Source organism: Akebia trifoliata, chromosome 13 (assembly GCF_017979445.1).
Source record: "Akebia trifoliata isolate Shusen 1 chromosome 13, ASM1797944v1, whole genome shotgun sequence".
Lineage (NCBI taxonomy): Eukaryota > Viridiplantae > Streptophyta > Magnoliopsida > Ranunculales > Lardizabalaceae > Akebia > Akebia trifoliata.
The window spans coordinates 12,366,249-12,393,459 of record NC_141387.1 but is presented as its reverse complement, the minus strand read 5'-3'; the positions used below and the strand labels follow the sequence as shown (position 1 = coordinate 12,393,459).

The window sequence follows — 27,211 nt, the reverse complement described above, 5'->3', positions numbered from 1 at the left end:
TCCAAATTATGTGGCATCTATTTAATATTAAGATTCTTACAATAGGTTGAAATCGAATATCCCTCTTTATAAATAGGTAGTCGTCCCCTCCTCTCTACACAATATTCTATTCTTGAGATAGAGGCTTCCATCACCAAGGTGTAAGAAGAGTAAGGGTAGGCATACCTATTATTCGCAGATCGAGATCAAGGCATTCCCGCAACGGATTATTAAAAAAGCCAAGTATTTTACGTTTATTATTTTAATTTGATTTTTTTTTCTTTTTCAAGATCAAATCCTAGATCCATTGGTTATTTTGTTGTATATACATGAAGTTTTACAACACATGGTTCACCCTCAAAAGGCCTAATCCTCAAGCAACGTACAAAAGAATACAATTTCACTAATGATTTATCGAATTTACAAGGAAATTAAAAGCTCAACTCCAAGTCCGGTGAGACTTATCAAATCCTCTCTACCCCAACTTCATCGATATTCCAAACACCGTCCTACATGGAAATAACACCATCGCTCTTGTCGTGACAAATTCAAACAACACTATGATGGAACCCCGAACACCTTGGGCCTCTATGGTCTTAGTAGGAGGAGACCAACAATTTTTTGTTATTATAGAATCTTTCTAAACTTCTGAACCTTTCTCTATTGGTCCCTGCCGGCTCAATTTATCCCTTTAATACAACTTAAATAATCTTAGTCATACCTAAAATATTCATAATAAAGTGGACAATACCAAAATGGCAATTTTATATGGCAAGACCCAATTTTTTTTTATGAGATTGAAAACATGGAAGAGTGGATGTTTTCTTTATCATGAACAACTTAAGTTTGTAAAATATTCATCGAATCTTTTAAAAAAATACAATGTGGTTGAGGGTAGCATAGAAAGAACTTCAAGGTTCCTCAAAGCACTCAGTATTTTCTTCAAGAGTAGATAATTATGTTAGGTACATCATAACATGCTTTAGTGTGGTGCTTGTGGGTTTGGCATTTTGTTTCATTCTCTAGCCTTTTTTGGTATATGAAGATAAGGAACAATAGTTGAAGCAGGTAGATGTAGATATCCTTGAAGGAGTCATTTAAGATGAGTGGTGAAAAGCAATTTTGGCCCCTTCTCGGTCCAAGAGCCACTTCAAACTTAATTAGTTTGGAAACAAGTTCAAGTACAAGGTCCAAGTGATTGAGGGATCAACTCAAATATATTATTTTGAACTTCAATCTTAGAAGAAATCAAGGGTCTTTATTTATCATAATTTCACGTCTATTCGGACTGTTCTCATAATGGGATTCTTAAACTAGATGTTTTCGAACAATATTTTTGGATTTCTTTTCATGTTTTCTGATAGATGTAAAAAATTTCATTGCTAGGAACATGACCAAGAAAGCTAATACAACAAGTTCCTTATTGGTTGAGATTTGAGAAGACTTACCAAAGTAAAAGATCATAAAGAAAAGAAAACAAAAAACTAGACAAAGCTTGTTAGTCTGCTTTGACAACAATGTCCCATTTGAAAACAAGATCTTCGAAGACATTTCCCTGAAGTCCTCGAAAACATATGACCAAGAAAACATTTGAGCTTTACTACTAAGGATCGAATTATGAAAATCATCTTCTGTGCCTTTAAGAGTCCTTCATTTTCTTTCCTTCCAAATGCCCCAGAATATGAAAAAAGGAAGCATATTCCTGAAGATGTGAACACTCGAGGAAAAAAGTATAAATATGTCAGCCTTGTCAAACTTCATGGCAGGCTTGAGTAATTTCCAAGCCACATCAAACTGTAAAAGAAAAATCACCAGATAATGGAGTATATGGTTAGCTAATTCCACAATATACTCACACAAAATGTAGAAATCTAGTACAATGAAATTTCTTGATTTGATATGATCTATCGTTAGGATTTTATCGAGAGATGCAGTCCAAAAAAAGAATGTTACCTTGGATAGGATTCTAGATCCCCAAATAAAAAAAATTGACGGAAGTTTTTGAATTGGTTTCTTCTGATTGCCTTGTAAAAAGAACTGACAGAGGAAACACCTTTTCAATCCCCAACCGGGGATCTCTTTTCCAAAATGTAAGTACTAATGGGAATATTTGCAAGATTCGTAAGGAAAATAGAAGTCACATCCACATTAATCTCCCTTCACCATATTTGCGAAGTTGGAGTACAGGTTTAAAGCAGCCAGGGAAAACTTCGGAAAAAACGGGAAAAAAAGGATGAAAATATATTAAAAATTATGAAAAATGTATATATCTAATAATACATAAGAAAGTATTTTTAGTTTATTCAAGCATAATTATACGTGTTGTGATGCCAAAAAAAAGTTTACTCATAAACATATCTTTTGTTCAGAATGATACATTATTCAAAAATGAAAAACCATAACGTTAAAATATTATCATCAAATGCCATATTTTTACATTTATGAACCACCAAATTCTATTATGTTTTAAATCCCACATTAAATAAAGAAAGTGTTTAGTTTTTTTATTTTTGAAAAAAAACTTGTTTAAAACATAAAAAAATGCGTTTAAAATGAAAAAAAAACTTGACTTATTATTATTATTATTATTATTATTTATAATTTTGTTTTTATACAGAGATACAAGATGAGTTTTAAACACGTTTTTTTATATATAGAAAAAAAAAACCGCTGTTTTTTGTTACCATGCCCATCACTAAGCCTTCTTTTAAAATCGAAGTCCCAAGATGAATCATCTTAATTCGATACCGTAAGATCCCTCTAACCTTGCGATTACAAAAATGGAAAAGAAGAGAAGAATAAACTTGTTTTATGTCTCAAAATATTTCCCCTACATGGCTGAGTGCCTCTGTTTGGTCCATGTTGAAACAGACATCCTGCGGACAAAAAATTCCTTCCAAAAGTCACTTGTGAATACAACATGTTGAATTGTTGATCCATGACAATGGATGAAGGTTTCCAGTGTGGCCTAAGACATAATCAACAAATACTTGTTCCACTTGGGTTTCTATGTAGCGAAGCCACAATCACAGTGGACTGCAATGCAATCTTGGAGAAGGGGGCATATCAATAGATTTATACTTCATTTGTCTTCTTTGAAGTTTTGTTATTTAATATCTGCACAAAAGCATTAGGGTGCAGAAGATTAGGGAAACAATTGGAAAGTTGGACATAATGTATATTTATGAGACGATTATACATGCAGTATTATGAGTTGGTGGACTCGGGGCAATAATTTTGTCCTTGAAATTAACTTGAGTCATTTGCACAAATAAGGTTCAGAATGAATCATGTGTTTTATGAACTGCTGTGTTATCTTTCTGCTCCTGTGTTATCTTTAACTAATCCAATATCACAAAATATAGGCAACCATAGGTGGCCGAGACACTTAACAAGTACTAATATGTAGCCTGCAAAAGAATAATCGGAAATAAGCTCTTCCTCTTCTGATCTATCTGAGTTACAAGCTTTGAAACAGATTTAAGAATCTGAAGAGTGAGTGCATGTCCTATTAGTCTTGCTTCGGGAACTTGATTCCAATGCTATACAGATTTTCTTTTGACCATTATTATATTATTATTTCTTTTTAATGAGGATAACTATTATTTAGTTTATAGACATTCCCTCACTGCTTTAGATGTGACCTTCAATAGGGTTCATTCAGCCAACCCCAAATTTTGGGATAAGGCTTTGATGATGATGGTACAGTCCCCTATTGCTTCTTATTATTGGTTCCTGTTTGTTTGTTGTATTCTCATAGTGTGGCGTTTGTGATTTTCCAGAGATGGTCTGAAGTATTTATCTTTTCCATTCCAGCAAAAGAAGGAAGATATAACTGGTAGGTCCATTCAGACTAGATCTAAAGCTCATGGTATCATCCAACGGATGTTGGCTAGTTTGGGTGACCCTTACACGCGGTTCCTTTCTCCCTCAGAGGTAATTATTTCCTCAATATTTATGTAATCATCTATTTTTGTGATAGATGGTTTGCCCTTTTACATGGTTCAAGAATTGTATATGCACTTTTTACAATTTTTCCATCTTCTACCAGTTTCTGCTTCAAATTGTAGCGAAGAATATTCCATTCCTTGTCATCTTGGTGATCTTTCATAAGAAATAGAAATAGTAGGGCTGTCAACGGATGCTTATTGGTTCGGATACAGCAATATCCGAATCCGAATCTGAATTTTTTTATCTCATATCCGAATTCGAATTCAAATCTGACGGATGTTCTAAAACTCTATCCGAATTCGAATTAGATTATCCTATCGGATATCCGATTAGAATTGGAATAATTTGTATATTAAAAAAAAACATAATTTTTCCTTATCCAACTGATTTTTTATTATTTTAAAAACCTATTATATATTATACTATGTATATAATAAATAAATCAAATAAAATAATATATATTATATTATTTATATAAAAAAAGAAATAAAATAAAATAATATATATTATATATTATTTCGAATCGGATACTATCGGATTCAAAATGTTAATATTCGTAAGGATTCGAATATATAAAACTATCCGAATTTGAATCCGATATCTGATTTTTGGAATTCGAATTTTCGACTATCCATTGACACCCCTAACGAATAGACCCAATGTGGTGCTGTCAGCTATCAAGTGGAAGGTGAGCTAGTTCAAAAATAATAGACCATTTTGAAGAATCACATTTACTTGAATTATTTAAATCAAAAGAACAGAGCTCTGTTCATACTTGAATAGGGATGCCTGGAAATCTTTAGAGAAAGAAGCCCACAAGCTGAAGAAACACATACATTTTTATTTCATATTGATTCACTGACCTGTATTGGCTTTTCCTGACACAGCTGCCTCTTGAACTTTGGCAATATGGAATTCCTTTCAAATGTACCAACAAATCGTGAAAGGAAGCATCCTTTAATTCAACCGACCATGGCTTTAAGCTTCCTAATTGTCCATCCACTTATCATATGAATAACCTTCTTTGGCATGATCCATTGAACTCTGGAATTCAGACTCACGGATAAATCCATTCAATACCCACTGGTTGAAAAAATGACAATGAAATTGTAGATGATCAGCATGATCTCACTTTTTATGAAGAATGCACATATTTGGGATATGCATATGTCGGTTGATAAGGTGGTATACTTTAAGAATCTTAGGCATAGCCACGGTGGCGAAAAGAGGCCTATTTCGAAGGAGCTGAACTTTTCCATACATTTTTACCAAGGAAATAACTAGGGGCGGAACCAAAAAGGGGCCGGGGGGCAGTTCCCCCCCCCCCCCCCCCCCGGCTCTTTCAAAATTTTGGATGATTTAGAAACCCCCTGCATTTTGATGAATAACTTTGATACCCGTGTTTCCAAGCTGATGACATGCCCTCTTTGTCCATGCTGACCCCCAATCCTACCCCTTCAATAATTTGCCCCCCCCCCCCAAACTAACAAAGCATAACCTAAATACCCTCATTTTAAATATGTAACCAACCCTCATTTTAAATATGTAACCAAAAACCCTTAATATTTCTTTCTAAAAACGGTCATCTTCAAACTCTTCAACCTTTATAGTAAATAAAATTTAATCTATTTAACTTCATCTGCAATCCATAGTCTTGAACGTTGCCTTAATCCCTTCTAGAAAACCCTATAATTTTTTTTATCTTCTACTTCAAAATCCTATCTTGTTCTTTAGATTTGAAAGTTTAAGTAGATTAATGATGAGGTGTAAAAAGATCATTTTTGAATTAGTCTATTAGAGAAGGCTGAGGTGAAGGGGGCAAACAGTGTTTTGATGAATATTTGAGATACCCTATGTTTTTTAAAGCTAATGATATTACTTGTTGACTTGGGTCTTCTTTCACAGATTATTGAAAAATGACCTAAATTCCATTTTCTTCACCCTCTAATAAAAAATGCTTAAATTTTCTCCTCAAAACAAGTTTTCTTCAGGTTCTTCAACTTGCCTTAACCGAAAGTTTGTGTTCCCTAGATAAAAATCTTGGGTCCGCCTCTGCAAATAACGACTACCAAATTTTATCAATTCATAAGAAAAAGGATTTAATAGAGAATCTTTCATTATTTCCCAACCTCCCCCTTTTTTCTCTACCCATTTTGGATTGATATCCACATTTTTTTATATGACCTAGAAATCAATACTATCTCCAACTCCCATTTGTTAAAATTCCTTCTAAAATATGGAGACTACGCAATGTTATTACCCATTTACCTTACTCCTAATAACAATAATGCGGAACACAAATCAAGTCAACAGTCAAGGGTTCTGACGAAAAATTTGTAATTATTTAGGTTTTGACTTAAATTAGGTCTAGATTTATTATTGAGATTATTTTAGATTAGTTGTTTTTTTAGTTTTGAGTTGTTTTAGGGCTTTATTTTTATGTTTTATTGGTCCATGGTCTTAGTATAATATTTAGGGGTAGTTTGGTAACTTTAGGATGTGTTTTATTTAAGTTTATTAGGGTTGAAAATTTAGGAGAGAGAAAGTTAAAAAAATTATGTATTTTAGTTTTATTAGGACTCTTAGTTGATTTTCCTTATTTATAGATTATATCAAGGTTTACTGACGGAGAATGAATGAACTAAACAAAATTATAGAAAGTCTCTGTTTTCTTTTGAATGTTGGTGTATTCAATGTGGTTGATGCCATAGAAATCATTAGGGTGATTCCAAGGTAAATATCATTTTTCTTTCTTTAATTTTCTTCTTATCCTCTATCTCCTCTTTAATCCATCTTTTCTACTTTTTTATTATTTGTGAGAGATCAAAAAACCTTTAATCCTTTCAAGAAACCAATACATGAACTATGTTTTCTTGATTCTTGAAATCTACAAACCCCATTTTATTTTACTCTTAATCCTTCCCCACTTTCTTTTTCCCCTTACTTCATTAATCTTTTTTCCAAATCTAATCCAAATACCTTAAACCTTCTTCCCCTTATCGTAATTTCATAATGTTGTGATTAGAAAACTTTGTGTTTTAATTTCAACATATAGCCAATTGGATTGTGGAAACCATTTTCCTATTCTCACCCAAATCCGAAACCCAATCCCCAACCATATATCCCTAAACCCCTTTACTTTTTGTTCTTCCCTCATTGTCTTGCATCAAACAATCTTGGACAAGAACATTCTTGTTTGAAGAAATTCACAGAGAGAAGGGTTAACTTTGCATAGAGGTTGATCAACACATCATGTATCATCCCAAAACCTCGTCTTATCTCTACCCATCCTGAAATTGTTGCCTTTTCAAAGTCATTGAATGCCTTTGAAATGCCTCTCCACTCTTACAGGAGGGAGGAAGTACATTGCTTTCCCAACTCAAGGAGTTTAACTTCAAACTTGAGTGTGCTAAATTCCTCCCCTAGATCCTCAAAATGCTAATGCCACTTCCCCAACAAGCTTTGTTGATGACCTAAGAGGTCTTAATTCAAGTCCTCCATTCTTGAAAGGCTTGCAAACTAACTTCCAATCCACAAGATGAAACTTATGTGAATTTCTCAACAAGGCTTTGTTTATGACCCTAAGAGGTCTTAATTTAAGTCGTCCATCCTTGATAAATCTCTTTTTTCGTTTCCCAAGGATCAACTTCAATTATCGGGATCGAGAATTGATTATGGCTTGAAACCACTTCGAGACACCTCTACATACATATAAGATACCCTAACTCTGAAAAAGATGCTGAGTACATAGGTGTAGTTTGCAAATTGAAGTTCAAAGATGATTGGGCTGTTTACTCTACCCCTCCATGGGAGCTAGAGATAATACCACACTTAGTTGCTCGAGCTGTGAGATGCTTAAGTGCCTCAACCTCAATGATGAAAATAATGGGGTCACCTTAATCTAATAGGGGTGTTCTAGAATCCCAATTCATTTTTCTTTGCCTTTTCCCTCGATCTCATCAATCCTTATTAGGGCTTAAAACGGGTTGGGTCTGGGCCGGATATGAGTGTGTCCATATCCATATCCGGATCCGAATCTGACTTGGATCATATTTGAACCATTTTACTTTCATTAAAACCACATATGGATTCGATCCTACTGAATTAATTGATTCGGGTTGGATAATATTATACCGTTTAAGATTATTTCAAATAAAATTGCTGAAATGTGACTAAATGGTGACTTGAACTCAAGACCTCTCCATTTTGAAAAGAATCCTTGACCACTACACCCAACCGTTGTTAGTTGATGAAAGATGACTTAAAAAATATAACAATACAACTTGCAAATTAATATATCATTCGGATCTTGGTGGATATAGGGAGGGAACCGTATCCGACTCAAGTCAAGGGAATCAACCCATATCCGAACCATATTTTAATTCGGATATACTTGATGAAACCAAACCCGCTAAATTCAGATTCGGATCGCTCGGATTTCGGAATAAATCCTTACCAGCTTAAGCCCTAATCCTTATCCTTGACTATCACATTAATTATCTATCTTGGTTCTTGTTCACACCTCCCCCTTTTGTCGAGATTTGGTTTTGTAGCTCTTATTCAATTTCAACTATGGGGGTTTTAGATTTTCATTTCATGAAAGAGTTCCCCCCACCCCCTCCAAAAAAAATAAATAAATAAAAACATAGAAAAAAAAACAATTTTTTAAATTATTTTTTGAATCAAGAGGGTTTTATAAGTGATTTGTTGTCGTCAATGCTTTCCCCTTGTAGACTCCAAATCTCATTCTGCTTAACATATAATCCAAGAGTCCCAATTAATGTCATCATAAACCTCTTTATGTTAATCTTGCTCAAAACTCCCAGAAAACCGGATTGGGTCTTCAATAGTTCAATCCATGCATTCGTCCTCTATCATCATGATGTCCAAAATTTACCTGTCCTTCCACAAAAGCCCTTTTAGTACAGGAAAATAAAATCTAGGACTGCTTTCCATCCATTCGCCAATGTTTTCTCCAAAATTTTATAATCACATCCTACCAAACTAATGGGCGTAAAATCTTTTTCATCATCTTTGTTTTACAAGTGCTTTACATCATTTTCCCTCTTTCTTAGGAATTAAAACAGTGAATATACTATTTAAAGCTCCATCAAGGTATGCCTCCACTTAAAATCTTTATCACTTCCATAAAGTCACCTTTCAGGATGTGCCAACATGAGCTTCATGCTTCTGGAATGTAAGATAAATTTTTAGATGCTTTTTTATGTTCGTGAAGAACTCCCATGGTCCTTAAAGTATATAACTACAGGAAAACTCACACTTAAAAGCTCAGATATGAGTGACATTGTTGCTAGTCATTTCACAAAAATACAGAGTGCACTTTGTTGAATACACAAATTACTGGGATTTTATATAGGAAACTTAAATGTATCCATCCACAGTCAATTCTTTATGTGTCCAGCAGTTCAAGAAGTGTAAACCTGATCTGCACCAACACTATCCCTGTTAACCAACCGCGATACGTTCTTTATGCTGTATTTCTGCTGTTCGTGTTGAAAGGTAATAAAGATAATAAAGAAAGTCTCACACATCTAACTCTTAGGACTTCTATTTCCAAGCATCTTTAAAATTACCTCTACTACTTACTTGTTAGAAGAAGAATGTCTTTCCATGCCTTTTTTCCAAGCTACATCTTTTTTTCCTTCTGATAACCTAAAAAAAAAAAACTTCTTAGCTAAATAATTCAACTCTGATCATAGAGAAACATGTGCTCTACATCCCTAAATTTTTCTTACTTACATAATTTTTTTCTTCTTTTTGTCGTCCAATCTTCTCATTAATTCTTGTTTTCTTGATAAAAATCTTCTCTACTTTATTTTACTTAAAACTTTCTTTACTTTGAACCTGTTACTAGTTATGTCAAATCTTACTACCATTGTGTGCATGTTTGATCCTTTAAGACTCTTCCATTTTCATCTGACTGTAATGGTTGCATCAATGTGTAGCATGTACTTACTAGCATTGCAGTTTTCTTATTCCATATCATATGTTACTTTCATCGTTGATAAAAGTTCTCGAAGATGGCTCGCTATGATATGACTGGGATTGGAATAAACCTTAGGGAAGTTCCCGATAACAATGGGAATATCAAATTGAAGGTACTAGGGCTGATATTGGATGGCCCTGCCCATACAGCTGGTGTGAGACAGGTATTGATAACATTACTACATATCTGATGTTTCCTTTGGATTTGTGGCCATTGTTTCTACAATATGATAATAATATACCATGTTTGGAGTCTTAAATATCTATATTTTTGTGTACTATTGGTACTTGGTAATACTATACATAGTCAGCTCCTGTTAACTTGCTCTTACCTATATGTTTTTTTTTAACCTTCTGGTGCATTGTTAGTTCCTTTCTTCTGTTATTTGACTGCTTAGCATGTCCATGTGGTCTATATATTATTTTGACTAGGAATCTTTTGACATTTTTTTTATCCTGAGATGGGGATCTGATGATATGTTGATGACTGCTCTATTGTATGATTTGTGCTCATCTTAATCTGTATCTTGATTTGAGGTTTGGCTATCAAATAATTGTAGCTTAAGTAGCACTAAAATCAAATGATATGGACTGCTGGTTTTATAGGTTAATGTTGTATTGAACTAATAAATCAAGGTTAGGGCTGTATTGTTTTGACATTCAGGAGAAATTCTGGGATCAATTCCATTATTGCTCTTCTCACTAGCAGCTCTGAATCCATTAGCATCCCTCCATCTAATGATAGAAGATTATGGGTCTAGAGTCTAAATGAAACTTTCTCGGTAAGATTTGATCTATCCTCCTTTTGTATGGAGTTCTGGAAAGTTTCAAGTCTCCTTTTGGTCTGCAATACTAGATAGAATCTTTTTTTTTTCTTGATAGGCAATACTAGATAGATTCTTATGGTCAGTTACTTGAGAACCAAAAGGAAAATCATTGTTGATTTTTGTTCCATCAACGTGCTTATCCATTATTATCCTATTGCTTATGCTGGAAAATGGATAAGCAACATTCCTTGCATCGCACAGTTATAGTACTTCAACATATTTCCACAAAATATTCTCATTTCCACAAGGCTCAACAGGAAATTTAACAAACAACTTATTTTTGTATACTTGGAAAAACTATACATTTTGTAAAATGTTTCAATGAACAATGAATTTCACCCGAAATAATCAAATTTTAGATATAGAAGGCAAGATTTTGATGGAAGTATTTTGATAAACAGTAAAGTTCAACTGAAGTGTCATTTTTATTGAAAAAATATTAAGAAAGTTATTAAAATAACTAAAAATATAAATTGCTAATGTTCATACAATCACTCGTGTTTTAATTAGTTGGATATATTAGTAATTTATCCATCTATATAATAAAACATAACGGTGGATCCACTTAACTATAGTCTTGTGGGGGTATAAAGATTGAGACAAAGGAGTGTGATCCACACAACCCCACTATATTGCCTTTCCTCTTCTCCCCCCTTCAACTTTATTGTCTTTCCTTTTCTTTCCCCTTTTCAATAATACCATCTAACTTTACCATCTTTCCTCTAGTTAGAAATAATGAAGAGAAAGAATTGATTTACTGATTTGCCCTAATTAGGCTTTAAAGAGAATTACAAGTCTAATAAAAAAGGAAAAGACTAAAAAGGACAAGGACTAAAAGTCTACTAGAAATAGAATTATTCAACACTTCCCCTCAAGTTGGTGCATGGATATCAACAATGCCCAACTTGGACAAGACACCTTCAAAGGCGGTTTTGCTAACACCCTTAGTAAGAATATCAGCGAGTTGCTGAGATGTAGAAACAAATGGAGTACAAATCTGCCCAGAAACAATCTTCTCTCTAATGAAATGTCGATCAACTTCGATATGCTTCGTTCTGTCATGCTGAACCGGATTTGCTGCTATGTTAATACTGATTTATTATCACAATATAGTGAAAAATGGGTTGTTACGGAAAGACACAAGTTAGCTAGTAATGTCTTAAGCCACAACAACTCACACATTCCAAGTGCCATAGCTCTATACTCTGACTCAGCACTGGACTGAGAAACTACATCTTGCTTCTTACTACGCCAAGTTACCAAGTTGCCGCAAACTTTAGTACAATATCCTGAAGTGGATCGTCTATCAGTTACTGACCCTTCATAATCTGCATCTGTCCATGCCTCGATGCGAAGATGACCATGATTACTTAACAAAATACCTCGACCAGGACAACCCTTAAGATATCTTAGAATGCGATAGACAGCGGTAAGATGAGATGATCGAGGCGAGTGCATAAATTGGCTTACGACACTAACAGCATAGGCAATGTCGGGGCGAGTCCTAGACAAGTATATCAATTTTCCCACAAGACGTTGATACTGGCCAATATCTAACAAACACTCCCCCTCAGAATCAGCCAACCTGTGATTCTGCTCAATAGGAGTATCAACGGGACGAGAACCAAGCTGACCGGAGTCACGGAGTAAATCAATGACATATTTACGTTGGGAGATAAATATACCAAAGTGAGATCGCGCAACCTCAATACCCAAAAAATAACAAAGATGGCCAAGGTCCTTAATCTCAAATTGGTGGCCTAAGTAAGATTTGACCTCGGTAATGCCAGCACCATCATCTCCAGTAAGGACAATATCATCCACATAAACAATGAGAGTAACAGTTTTGCCCTTGGAGTGCCGCAAGAAAAGAGTGTGATCAACAGAACTCTGATGGAAACCAAACTGATGCATTGTCCTAGTAAAGCGCTCAGACCATGCACGAGGAGACTGCTTCAATCCATAGAGAGAGCGACGAAGACGACAGACATGTGTACGAAAAACAGGTGTGAGAAAACCAGGAGGTTGGACCATATAGACTTTTTCCTGAAGATCACCATTGAGAAAGGCATTCTTGACATCTAACTGAAAAAGAGGCCACCCTCTAATTGCGGCAATCGAAAAAAAAACCCGAATGGTGGTCATTTTGGCAACCGGAGCAAATGTCTCCTGATAATCAATCCTATAAGTCTGAGCATAACCCTTTGCCATTAAACAGGCCTTATAACGAGCAATAGAACCATCGGTATTATACTTAAGCGTGAAAACCCAACGACATCCCATAGCCTTCCTCCCAGGTGGAAGAGGAACAAGTTCCCAAGTCTTTCATCAATCATAGCTGCTCGCCACTCAGGATGGGCAATAACATCTGCAACAGTATTAAGAGGAGAAATAGTGGAAACAGAAGCAAGAAAGCTCCGATAGGAGGGTGAGAAAGCAGAATCCGATATATAATTAGAAATAGGATAAGTACGAGTGCGCTTACCCTTGCGAGTGGTAATAAGATGATCATCACAAGGGATAGTAGGAAACGGAGCTGGAGGTGAGGAAGCACGTTGATCTGGCATAGAAGTGATGGTCGTATTACGTGGTCGTCGAGAGTAAACCTGCAATAAAGGAGGTGATGGGTTGACAAGAGGTGGAGACAGAGGAACAGGCGTGGGAAGAGGAAATAACAAGGAAGAAAGGTCATCATTAGGAGAATCGAGAGGAAACCACTCGGACTGAATGGTAACTGACCCATTGTAGTATGAGGTGTGCTCAAAAAAAGAAACATCCCGAGAAATGAAACGCCTTCGAGAAGGAGGATGATAACAGCGGTATCCTTTTTGGGTAGAGGAATAACCCAAAAATATACATTTTATGGCTTTGGGATCAAGTTTAGTACGAGTTTGGTCAAAGATTTGAACAAAACAGACGCATCCAAACACGCGTGGAGGGAGTGGAAACAAAGGACGATCTGGATGGAGCTGAGAAAGGGGCGTAGCAAACTGAAGAACTTGAGAGGGGGTCCGATTAATGATGTAAACAGCAGTAAGAACTGCATCGGCTCAATAGGATTGTGGCACGTTCATGCCAATAGAAATGGCACGGGTTAATTCTAGGATATGACGATTTTTCCTTTCAAATCGACCATGTTGCTGAGGAGTCTTGACATTGGACATTTGGTGCTCAATATCAAACTCTAAATAAAGTTTCAAAACCTCACTATAGGTATACTCAGTACCATGATCAGAACGGAATGTCTTGACAGTACGACCAAACTAGGTATGAACCATAGCAAGAAATTGCTTAAAGATCCCATATACTTCACTCTTGTGTTTCATAAGATAGACCCAAGTGACGTGACTGTGGTCATCGATAAACAAGATAAAATAGCGAAAACCATGGGTAGAAGAAACGGGGGAAGGTCCCCATACATCGGAGTGAATTAAGTCAAACATAGCAGGTGCAGTATTATGTATACTAATAGGATAATGAGAACGCACATGTTTAGCTAATTGACAAGTTTCACATGAAAATCAAGTAAATTGTTATTATGAAATAAATCAGGGAACATGTGTTTCAAATATCCAAAAGTAATATGGCCAAAGCGTAAATGCCAACGCATTACAAGTGTCTTATTAGACTAACTACTACCACTACCAAGCTAAGAAACAGAATGAATGATAGGTAGAACAGGTGTGTCCAAGAGATAAAAGCCGTTCACTTCATGTCCAGTACCAATCGTCCTCTTCGACTCCAGATCCTGAAAAACACAATGAGAAGGATAGAAGGTTACACTGCAATTCAAATGTTTGGTAATGCTACTAACCGAGATAAAATTAGTAGTAAGTTGAGGAACATGCAGTGTATTAGTGAAGGATAAAAACGGTGTAACAAAAAAATGACCTTGACCAGCAATAGAGGATAAAGAACCATCGGCAAGGCGAACCTTGCGATGGCCAGAGCAAACACTATAAGTTTGGAATAGGGAAGACATATCAATCATATTATCGGAGGCACCAGAATCAATGATCCATGGTGAGGAAGTGGTAGATACACTGTGTGCAGATGCAAAGGTACCTGAGTGAGCGAAAGTAGAGACCGGCTGAGATGAAGTCTCCATCTGATTGAAATATTTTTTGAACTTGTCAAGCTCAGCCTGAGATAGGGATACCGAATCCGAGGAGGAGGAAGGAACTGAAGAAGATGCTGGATCAGTAGATGGCTGAGAGATTACATGAGCTGAAGATCGTTGAGTCTGTTGGTGTTGTTGATTTGGACGACCATGAAGTGTATAACAACGAGCCTTCACATGACCCAACTTTCCACAATGATCACACTTATGATGCTGACGGGTAGGCAGAGACCCACTAGGTGGTTATGGAGAAGATAGGCTAGTAAGCATGGCAGAGTGATCTCCTGAAGAATGAGGTAGGATAACTGCGCGACGACTCTCATCAGCCAAGACATAAGAATATGCAGTCTGTAGAGACGGAAAGGGATCCATACCCAATAAATGAACTCTTGCATACTCAAATTCATCCCGGAGCCCGACTAGAAGCTGAAAAACTCGATTCTTATCCAGAATTGATGCATATAGTGCCTCATCAACAGAGTCCTTCCAAGCATAGGACGAGGAGTAGAAGGTCAACTCTTCCCATCGAGCACGTAGCTGAGATACATAGGAGGTGACTGAAGAGTCACCTTGCGAAAGGCGGGAAATCTCACGCTCCAAGTTAAAGATCCGGACATTGTTTTGACGTTGGGAGTAGATATTATTTGCGGAATCCCATATCTGTTTTGCAGTCTTGGAGAACATAAACCCAGCTGCAATGTGTGGTTGCATAGATGTAACTAGCCAAGAACGGACCATAGAGTCATTAGCAAACCATTGGGGATAAGCAGTGTCAGTCGGTGCCGGTTGTTGTTCTGCCCCTGTGAGGTATCCGATCTTCCCTTTTCTACCAATAAACATTTCAACCAATCGAGCCCAAAGGAGGTAATTAGGACCATCTAATTTCACGGTAGTAATTTGGATGCCTGGAAAGTCATTCGAATGAGAGGGAAGACCTCTCGATCCATCACTATTACTGGTGATTGAAGAAGAAGACTCGGAGGCCATCACGAGAATCTATGTGCTTTGGTTTGAAGGGAGATCAAATAAAACAAAAAAAAAAGTCTGCTATGATTGCAGCCACCCAACTACACGTCTGTAGTGATCACAGGTCTCACAGCCACCAAAAAACAGTTTCTAGAGTGTCGCAAACTGCAAATAAAAGGGCTGCTATGATTGTAGCAACTCAACTGCACCTCTGCAGTGATTGTAGGCACCAATTGAGAAAAAAAGAGAAGAAAAAAAACTGCGACTGGTGTAACCTTCAACCAGTGAATCTGCTGTGATTGTAGCAGCCTAACTGCACCTGTGCAGTGGTCGTAGTTAACAAACGAGGGCTCTGCTATGATTGCAAGCCTCAAACAACACTTATGTTGTTATCAAATAAATCTAAACAACACCTCTGCTGTTGTTGATGAGTCCAAACAGCCTTCTGCTGTTGTCGTTGAGTCCAAACAGCCCCCTGCTGTTGTCGTTGGGTCCAAACAGCCAAAGAACTGTTGCCGCAGGTTGCTGAGGCTCTGATACCAAGTTAGAAATAGTGAAGAGAAAGAATTGATTTACTGATTAGCCCTAATTAGGCTTTAAAGAGAATTACAACTCTAATAAAAAAGAAAAAGACTAGAAAGGACAAGGACTAAAAGTCTACTAGAAACAAAATTATTCAACACCTCTTTTACCCCTTTAATCCCAAAGAAGATGCTTGTGTCGTAGGCACTGACAAACTCTAGTATGTATTTTAAACATGAGTATATATGGGTTAGGTTCGGCAGCCAACGTTGGGAGCCAAAATTTATCCCATATGGGTCAAAAGTTTTGGATTGGGTTGATTTTTTGTGAGAATGTTCTCTATGGTGAGGAGATCATCCTCACAAAAAATCAACCCATTCTGAAACTTTTAACCCCATCAAAAGTGTTTTACAAATTAACGGTAAAAATCAACAGTTCACAATTCTTCAACTTGTAAACTACTTTTGATGGGGTTAGAGTTTAGAAGTTTTAGATTGGGCTGATTTTTCATGAGGATGATCTCCTAACCATAGAGATCATCCTCACAAAAATCAGTTGAATCCAAAACTTTTAACCCATGTAGGATATATATATATATATATATGGGAAATGTTCGGCACCCTGCGCTTTACCCTACACTTTACCCTACGTGTTTTGTCCTACATGGGTAGAAGTTTTGGAATGGGCTGATTTTTTGTGAGGATGATCTCTACGGTTAGAAGATCCTTCTCACCAAAAATCAGCCCATTCCGAAATTTTTGGCCCCATGTTTACAAGTTGAAAAATCATGGACCGTCCATTTTTTGTAAACCATTTTTGATGGAGTTAGAAGTTTTGGAATGGGCCGATTTTTGGTGAGGATGATCTCCTCACGATAGAGATCATCCTCATAAAAAATCAGCCTATTCCAAAACTTCTAACCCATGTAGGACAAAACACGTAGGGTAAAGTGTAGGGTGCCGAACGGGACCTTATATATATAAAATAAAGCACAACATGTATCTTGAGGATGGTTGTCCCTCCACTTACCCACAACTTTATTGTCTTTTCTCTTCTACCGCTTTCGAAACACCCCTACAACTTTCTATATTACTTTTCCTCTTTCACCCCCTGCACGGGCAAACTCTAGTATATATATAATTTGTGAATGTAGTGCTTAATAGTTTATTCCTTGAAGCAAATGTGCTACATGTTAAGGTCTTTGTATTTAATATAACACTATTAGTCTCATTTCGACATAATATAGTGGTTCTTAATTTTTCAAGCTCCCAAATACTTGTGCCAACTTGTAACGGAGTGCTACTGATCTATAGTTCTACACAAATGGTTGTTTATATATATATGGGTGGTGTCCGGGACCCAACACGTTTGTCCTATGCGGCTCAAAAGTTTTAGATTGAGCTAGCTGAACCTGAAACTTCTAAGTCCATCAAAAGTGGCTTAGAATTGTGAACCGTCGATTTTTTACTGAAAATTTGTAAACCACTTTTGATGGACTTAGAAATTTCAGATTCGGCTGATTTTTGGTAGGGTGATCTCCTCACCATTGAGATCATCCTCACAAAAAATCAGCTCTATCAGAAACTTTTAAGCCACATAGGACAAACGTATTGGCTCCTGAACTTGACCTTATAAATATATATATCACAAGGATTCTCTTCCCACTATTTATCTCCTACATAAGTAGGGGTTGGGATTTAATCTCGAGATAACTTCTGTCATTTCTCTTGTCTCTCTCCCTTTCTAAGGATGCCCCTCCTAATTCATTACCTTTCTTCTTCTAACCCTTTCCAATAATACCCATCCAACTTTATTTTCTTTCGTCTCCTACCCCTTGTCCAAAAATAGCCCCACCAACTTTATTGCACTACCTCTTTTAGCCCTTAACCTCAGAAAAGATTCCCCTACCCAATGTTTATCCCTCATAAAGAGCAATTCAGATTCAATCTCGCATTCATCTCAAGGAACAATTTCAACTTTATTCCTTTTCTCTCCTCCCTTTCCAAGAACCCCTTCAACATTATTGCCTTTTCTCTTCTACCCTTTCTAATAGTACCCCTCCAACTTTATTCTCTTTTCTATTCTCCCCCTTTGCCAATAATAGCCCTCCAACTTTCGTGCCTTTACCTACAATCCCTTTTCCATTAATACCCCCTACAACTTTATTGTCTTTCCTCCTTTACCCCCTTAACCCCAAAAAGGAGGACTGTGTCGTAGGCACAAGCAAACTCTAGTGTATATATACATATATATTGTTCCCTCACTTTTTCTCAATCTTTTTCGTCCATAAAGAATGTATCTCGAGCTCAACTTTATTTTCTTTTCTCTTCCATACATCCAAGAATACCCCCTACTTTATTGCCTTTCCTCTTCTACCCCCTTTCCAAGAATACCCCTTCAACTTTATATATTGCCTTTCCTCTTCTCCCTTTTTCCAATAATACACCTCCAACTTTGTTGTCGTCCTTCTTCTCATTTTTTCAATAATACCCCTCCAACTTTACCATCTTTCCTCTTTTACCCCCTAATACTTTATTCCTTGAAGTAAATGTGCTACATATTAAGGTCTTTGTAGTTAATATAACACTCTTAGTCTCATTTCCACATAGTATTTTCTTGTTTTTTCAAGCTCCCAAATACTTGTGCCAACTTGTAACGGAGTGCTACTGGTCTATAGGTATAATGTGTGAATGTTGTGCTTAATAGTTTATTCCTTGAAGCAAATGTGCTACATGTTAAGGTCTTTGTAGTTAATATAATACTATTAGTCTCATTTCCCCATTATATAGTGGTTTTTGGTTGTCAAGCTCCCAAATGCTTGCGCCAACTTGTGACAAAGTGCCACTGATCTATATTTCTACACATATGGTTGTTTATTATAACTTGATAACTTACTAATATGTTTTCATGATTGTTTCATCTATCCCTATAGTTCAAATGAAAATTTCTTCAACATTTCCTTGAAATTATATTAGTTTACCCACTGATCAAATATTTCTATGAAGACCATCAAAAAAATAATAATATTTCTATGAATAATTCTATTTCCATCGTGAAATGGACATCGTGATTGAATCTTAATACTTTGCCTGTACCAAAATATATTTCAATATATACGAATTTGTGATTGTGAATCTCCAATTTATTGAGTTCTTGTTACTTTTATATAATATATATATCCAAACTTTTGGAATAAGGCTTTGATGTTCATGCTTTTATATTTATGTATGGTTTTTAAGTTATCTTCGTACTTAATTGAGTTAAGTACTTGAGTGGTCCAATGGTTTTAATTTTTTGTTTTCTTGTATTCTATAATCTCTTGGCAGGGCGATGAAATTTTATCTGTTAATGGAGTGGATGTTATAGGAAAATCATCCTTTGAAGTATCATCTTTGCTGCAAGGTCCTACTGAAACATTTGTTACTATTGAGGTTGCGATCTTTAAATCATGGTACATGTGGAGAATTGAAGTGCTAAATTTTTGTTCAAATTGCTTGAGTGGATGTTGCTGCTTGTAGGTTAAGCATGGAAATTGTGGACCTGTCAAATCTATTGAAATCCAGAGGCAACTTGTTGCCCGAACCCCTGTATTCTATCGTTTGGAACAAATGGAGAATGGAACTGCATCTGTTGGATATATACGCCTAAAAGAGTTCAATGCTTTGGCAAGAAAAGATTTGGTCACTGGTACATGCTTATTATTTATTGTTAGTTTCTCATTAACATGTTATACAGTCCAAGTGTAAATTTAGCTGTAGTTTCATTCAGGAAACTTTAGAGGAAGCTAATAGTTTTGCTGACTTGTCTAGGCTACTAATTTTACTTCACTTTGATTTATCCAATGTATAGTGCATGTTTTATTTGATCAATGATGTAACATATAGGAAATTGAAGGTGTCAGCTTGTTAAGTTGGTAAAGTCTGAGCAGTTATACCACTATCTCACAAAATGATCAATGACTTTTTCCAATGGCCTAATTCTTTACCATCCCCCCCCCCCCCCCGATATTGCATTTGACAAATCCCTCTCTTGTTGTGGGACTCAAGACTCTTCAAATTTTTCTTTTTTTGACCAGTCAAGAACCTTTATTGAAGAAAAGAGTATGGTCGAGGTGACTTCGCAGAAAGGTAAAAATGAGGAGACAAACCCAAAAAAGAAAAGAAAAACAAGAACCCAAGGCTCTATTACAATGAAATACTACACACCCACTCCCACCTCCCTATAAAACCGCTTTTGATTCCTTGAATACTTTGCTCCAAAGGAAGATCAAGCCCAACATAGAATGATTTCATGCACTGATTCTCTCTCCTCTCGAAAATCCTGAGGTAATGTTCCAAAGATTCCTCTTGAAAGCTGAGAACCCTACACCAATCGCTAGTCAACACTCAACCGGACCGCGGTAAGGTCTTGCAGGGCACCAAGCTACACTGTAGAGACTCAAGAAGTAAAACCAGATTTCCCTAGCCACCACACAATGTAACAAAATGTGGTCCACTGGCTGCCCATCCATCTTGCATAAACACAAAAATTAGCCAACAATATACCTCTCCTCATTACATTATCTAGTGTTGGGATTTTCCCCAAAGAAGCCACCTAGAAAAAAAAAAAGGCAACTTTAGATGGAACCTTAGGCCGCCAAACCTCCACACTCAGAAACCTTGTAGTTTGCATCTCGGCTAATACGAAGTAAAAAGATTTTACTAAGAACACCCCCACTTTTACCTGGGTCCCAAATGCGATAATCCTCCTCCCCAAAATGAATAACAACAGAATTAACTACCGCAACCAAACTAGCCACCAATTTCACTACCCAATCTTTTGTAAACATTTTCAGCCCTTGTAAAATTACTTTAGTTTCCACCTTTGAGTTAGAAACACCTTTGGGTCTTTAAAAAAACTAGGAGAAAATTTACATTAGGATAAATAGAGGGGGAGGGGGAGAGGGGTCCCTCTAGCCAAGGCATGAGTTGGTTAACCATCAAATAAAACCCTTCTAACCAAAAAATAACCATGAGGATCTATTAGAGTCCCCATGACTCATGAGTGACGAAACCTTCAAATAAATCCTTTCAAACAACTTTATGGTAGAAGTTCAATAAAATAAGGAATATATATTTCTATAAATAATTGAATCTAGCATCTATCTAGTCCCTTACTCTTCTCTTAAAACACCACTGGTTCTAGTCGTACCCAATTAACTTAATATACTTCCTTTGAAGTTGAGTGTTCCAACTTCCTCCACCTAAGATGACCAACTTATTTTCTTGTTAATGATATAAATCCAACATCTATGGCAAGTAAATGAGGAAACTGATTTCATTGTTACATATTTGTTCAAACTGAGGGATCATTGAATATTGCTAATCAAATCATCCACAGTTATCATATGTGTTCACATATGTGATTAGGTCAGTGTGCATCATTATGACAGAGACGAATCAATAGAAAATGCTACCGATTCATTCCTCGAAGACAGCCGCTGCTGCTCGCCACTAAATAGACATCTACATAGACAGAGATGCAGGATGAATCTAGATTAACTTGCTATCTCAATCCCATAATTCAATCTCGTAGCGGAACGTTTCCTCCCCTGACCCCCTCGGGGAGTTGAGTCAGATGCCTCTTCTCTCTCCTTCTTTCGAGCCGTAGTTTCTTGCTTCTCGAGGAGCAGTAGCAGGAGAATCGGGAGGTGAGGAAGAAAAGAGATGCCATTGCCGGTCGAGCTCTCGTAATCGATCGCTTATATGTCCATTCCGTTCTGGCTAGCGAAGTAGGGGCTGAGCTTTCTGGTGCAGTTGCTTGCTTGGTTGCCGGGTCAAGGCGACTTGCTATTGTTATTCTTCTTTCCTAAACGCCTTTTGCTTCTTTGTTCCGATCTTCACACTCTTCTAAACGAAGAAAGAGGGGAAATCAAAGAGTGAACTCATCGGTTAGGTTCCCTGCCGCTGTCCCACTGCTGCTTGCTTCATCACATGACCCGATATCATTTCTCATCCTTGTATTCCGCTTTTCGCGCTTTTCACGAGACTTCCACCCTTTCCCAGAATCTTATGATTGAACTGACCCTCACGCTCCATTCCAGCCCTGTTTGCAGAGACTGCTTGTCACACGAATTCCATGTGCAAAAAGGTGTCTCACCTGATGGTGGGGGTTACCCCCGATATCCAGTTGAAGAATTGGGCTTTCTCTTTCTGTTTGGTCAAGTCTTCGATCTAGAAGAAAGCGGATCAAAGAAGTTTGGCAATCGTAGGCAACACACTATCGTGTCATCCCCGTCTCAATTGGTCAAGCAATGCCAACCTTCGGATCCCAGCTGGGACCAGGAAGTCAGCATCCATCACTGATGGTTTCGGGCGCCTTTGAATCCGTGATTTGGAAGTGCTTCAATACATTTACAATCTTTTTTTCGGGAAGCATTTTTTGGTTGTGCGAACGGATGTCCATCAAAAGAAGATCTTTTTCCTTATCATAATATATTGAATATTGATATAAGGCTTGATCTTGATCTGTCAAATCAAAGTCAATCAAAAGGAGATTTTGCTTGTTTTTCTCCCTAGGCTTTCTCCTCGAAACAGGAGAGGGATTTGGGCAGTGGGAAGTAAGGGACGTCGAGTCTGACAAACAGGGTGACAAAATGACTCGGACGTAGCAAGGTAAGATATAGGCAGTGGCTGGCGAGGATTATCGACAAAGGGAAAAGGGAAAGGTCTATCCAGAGGTCCCTAACCAACTAATCCCGTTGATAGCTAGCTTTATTACCCGTGCCTTTGGCATAAAAGCTTCCATCTTGAGGCATAATACCTTTTTAGATGCATGGCATTGAGAGGATCTGCTCATTCTTCTCCTTCTGAGTTAGCTATTCTATATGCATTCCCAGGGTGAACCGTGGTGACGACATATGGTCCTTCCCAGTTTGGCCCAAACTTTCCGGGTGCAGCAGAGGGAAAAATAATCTTCAGAAATAGATCTCCTACTAAAAAGCTATGTTCACATATGTGATTAGGTTAGTATGCATCACATGCATAAGTATGCAATGGAATATTTGGTTGCATATGCAATGTGTGATCGCATATTTGTCTTATGGTCAAACCGTTGGCAAAATTTTTATTTTTATTCTTATTATAAATAACCCATCACCTCCCCCTATTCCTACAACACTCTACCTATTTCTACTCTCATTTTAACTCACTTCCTCTCTCATTTTAGCTCCATTCTAAGTTATAATTTATTTATTTTTACTAACTATGTTATCAACTTCTTCTACTCCTTAAATCATATGCATCAAGCTCAAGAAGCAAGATTTAAAGATTTTTTTTTCAATATTCAAGAATCAAGAATTCAACATCCAGGGAGGAAGATTTCATTTTTTTTCCTTTTCAAAATTTTGTGTTTATGTATTCTTTCATAATTGATATTCATGCAAATATATTAAATTATAATTAAAAAATTACAAAAATATTTTTTAGAATTAATGCAAAATTTTCCTTTTTTCACGTGTTTTCTATTTTTTCTTATTTTTATTCAAAAAATACCAAATTTTTTTTTTTTTGGTGTTATTCAACTACTATGCTATTTGAAAACATTGGAAGTGTCTTCAAGAATTTATTTATTTATTGATACCTTTAGTTTTCATGCCGAACTTCAGAAAGATATTTGATTTCCAATGACCAAAAGGATTGGCAAACCAAAATAATGGTGAGAACATGTTTTCTTGGCAGACAATGTTTGCTTTTCTTTGAAGATTTTGGCATTTTCAATGAGACTTGCAACACTCCAGAGTTTTCAATTTCCTGAGCTTTCTTATGAGGAAATTGTAGAATGGGAGATATGGTTGGTCTTGGTGAAGCTGTTGTTAGCTCATTTGGTAGTGTTCTAAATGCAAAGATTTACTATATCGGCATAGGTAAAGGGGGGAGTTCTTGAATTGTAGCTTGATTGGGAGATATGTGAAATGCGAACTAGATGGAGATGCCACTAAGTGTGGTTCTAAAATATGGGGAACACCTTATTGACTTAAGTTTGAAGTCCAAGTGGTGGATGACAGTTGTACTTCTTACCATTTGAAGCACATGCTATTTGTATTCTTCATAGAGCTTGTTGTGTTATCCACCCTATTCCCAGGTGTCACGTGCTCACGGATCATGCCCCAGTTCGACCCATTGGGGTAAATGGTTTGTCAACATGGTATCAAAGCACTAGGTTCGTATAGGTCACGGGTTCGAGTCTTCTCAAGGGAATTTTCCACCCTTATGGGTGAGGGGGAGTGTTGTGTTATCCGCCTCTGCTCCCAGGTGTCATGTATCATGCCCCAGTTCAACCCATGACCCTCTTATATTCATAGTTGCGCGTTCCCTATCAGATCGGTCTTTTGGGTAAATGATTTGTCAACATGATAAATTTGGGGGTCCAACTCAAAACCAATTGGCAATAAGTGGAGAAGCCCAGGAGTTTATAGGAGAGAAACAAGGCAATTTGTGTCCGATGTGGGACTAAACTCAACACACCCCCGCACGTGTGGGCCGGACTTGGCCAAAACATGTGGAGATATGAACTAGGTGACGTGGAGGAGAGAAAGACCTGCTCTGATACCATGATAAATTTGGGGGTCCAACTCAAAACCAATTGGCAATGAGTGGAGAGGTCCAGGATCTTATAAGGAGAGAGAGCAGGCCTTTCTCTCCTCTGCGTCACCCAGTTCATATCTCCACGTGCTTTGGCCAAGTCCGGGCCACACGTGTGGGAGCTTGTTGAGTTTAGTCCCACATTGGATACAAATTGCCTTGTTTCTCTCCTTATAAGCTCCCAGGCTTCTCCACTTATTGCCAATTGATTTTGAGTTAGACCCCCAAATTTATCATGTTGACAAACCATTTACCCCAAAAGACCAATCTGATGGGGAACGCGCAACTATGAATATAAGAGGGTCATGGATCTAACTGGGGCATAATACGTGACACCTGGGAGCAAAGGTGGATAACACAACACTCCCCCTCACCCATAAGGGTGGAAAATTCCCTTGAGAAGACTCGAACCCATGACCTATACGAACCTAGTACTCTGATACCATGATAAATTTGGGGGCACAACTTAAAACCAATTGGCAATAAGTAGAGAAGCCCAGGAGCTTATAAGGAGAGAAACAAGGCAATTTGTGTTCGATGTGGGACTAAACTCAACAGAGCTATAAGAATCTTTAATGGTTTGAATATTCTCATAGATGTTTGGCAAACTATCATGGTTTCAATTAGAAGGGAAGGACATATAACGGTGGATTGAAATCTTTTGACTTTTGCTGCACACTATGAATAGAGCAAAAATTCAATTGAATAGACAGATCTAGGGTGGATTCACTTTGGAGCAAATGTTCCCTATATTTATTTCACTATTGAATCAATATGAATAAGACCTAATGTTAAAAGATATATCAATATTTAATGTTCCTCTAATACTCAACCAATCAAAAAGACGGTTGTAGCTACATGACAACGAAATGGGTTTTGGAATCTATTAACATTCTCCAGAAAGGGCACTGTTAATAATCCTGCTGGTATTGAAACCATTAAAAGAACCCCCAGTAATTTTTTCAATTAATGGTTCACTTGTTTATGACACTTCATTCCTCGAAATTTCTCATCTAAATGCTTAATTTGTATTATTATGCTTTTTCTGCACCTTGTTATGTTTTGGCATTCATTCTGCACTACATAGTTTTAGTTGGTCTTGTGATAAGACTGAATTTAGTAACACAAGATATGGAGTAGCATGCCTTGACTGAAGCATGCTTCATGATAGACTTAAATGATGACATATGGTTCATGTTGCCAACCCCGTAACTGGGACAAGTGTAGACGGCAATGATAATGATGATGATGCTTGCACTATAAAGTTTCAGTTGGTCTTTTGATAAGAATAACGTAATACCGATTCTTGCAGCAATGAAGCGTCTTCAGGACTCGGGTGCCTCTTATTTCATTCTCGATCTTAGAGATAATCTTGGTGGATTAGTGCAGGTTTGTTTGGCATATATATATGTTCTTTGAATGCTGCCCCTAACCATGATTCATTTTGTTTTCCAATCTAATTGTTTCGTGTTTATAGCATCAATTTTTTTTTTTTTTTTTCTAGATGACACTTACCCAGTTTCTGTAATATGAACGGCACTGCTTGGTGATATGTTTCTTCCAAGAAGATTTATCCTTTATATTAAATAATCATTTGATCACCTAAAATTTTTATGTTGCAACAATGAAACTTCTTTACTTAATAATAGTGTTGTGTCATATTGTTTTAAAGAGCAAGGAGACTGTTAACTACAGGGATAAACAGTCCCAAAATGTGAAAAAACAAAGAGAAAATAAAATACAACAAAAGAAATAAGGAGGGTCTTGGTGATTTCAACAATGTGATTTTACTCTTGTCCACTTATAATTTCTTCTTCAAAATCCTACAAGTAGAGTCACCTTCTACCATAGGGTGGGCAAATCATTGTGAAATTTCAAATGTATCACAATGTTTCAGTATATTTGGTATATTCCAGACCATTTCACAAAATATACCAAAAGAAACATGAAGGCACATGCAGAAAAAAACTTTTTTCTGAGATTTGAAACATTTTGTAACTTACATCCAAGATTCAATTGATCAAACAAAAAAGGACTTTTGCAACATTATATACGCATCAAATGCAATGTTTCAAAGTTCTCATGTTTGCTTTGGAATGTTACGAAGCATTTCGGAACGTTTCAATTCCCTTTTGGTTTTTGGAAAAACTGCAACAACGGAACAATACAAGATTTTTAACCTTAGTGAAGAATATTCATACTTATGGGACATGATTTCA

General features: G+C 36.8%; 1 protein-coding gene and 1 long non-coding RNA gene across 4 annotated transcripts in view; both read left to right on the top strand.

Annotated features, from left to right (window-relative positions):
- LOC147387889 (Peptidase S41 family protein) overlaps window positions 1-27,211 on the top strand; it is a 45,888-nt gene that overhangs the window by 12,225 nt on the left and 6,452 nt on the right. For 2 of the 3 annotated variants that reach the window (XM_086420534.1, XM_086420533.1), the window contains exons 2-6: window positions 3,796-3,915; window positions 9,963-10,100; window positions 19,698-19,802; window positions 19,890-20,058; window positions 26,305-26,381. In XM_086420534.1, the coding sequence (XP_086276660.1) occupies window positions 3,796-3,915; window positions 9,963-10,100; window positions 19,698-19,802; window positions 19,890-20,058; window positions 26,305-26,381 (609 nt within the window). The remainder of the gene's footprint in view (window positions 1-3,795; window positions 3,916-9,962; window positions 10,101-19,697; window positions 19,803-19,889; window positions 20,059-26,304; window positions 26,382-27,211) is intronic. The other variant, XM_086420535.1, reaches the window with a different exon arrangement.
- Window positions 3,924-8,574, top strand: LOC147387890 (uncharacterized). Its single transcript, XR_015171223.1, has 2 exons — window positions 3,924-7,410; window positions 7,519-8,574. It is a non-coding gene; the product is annotated as an uncharacterized LOC147387890 (long non-coding RNA).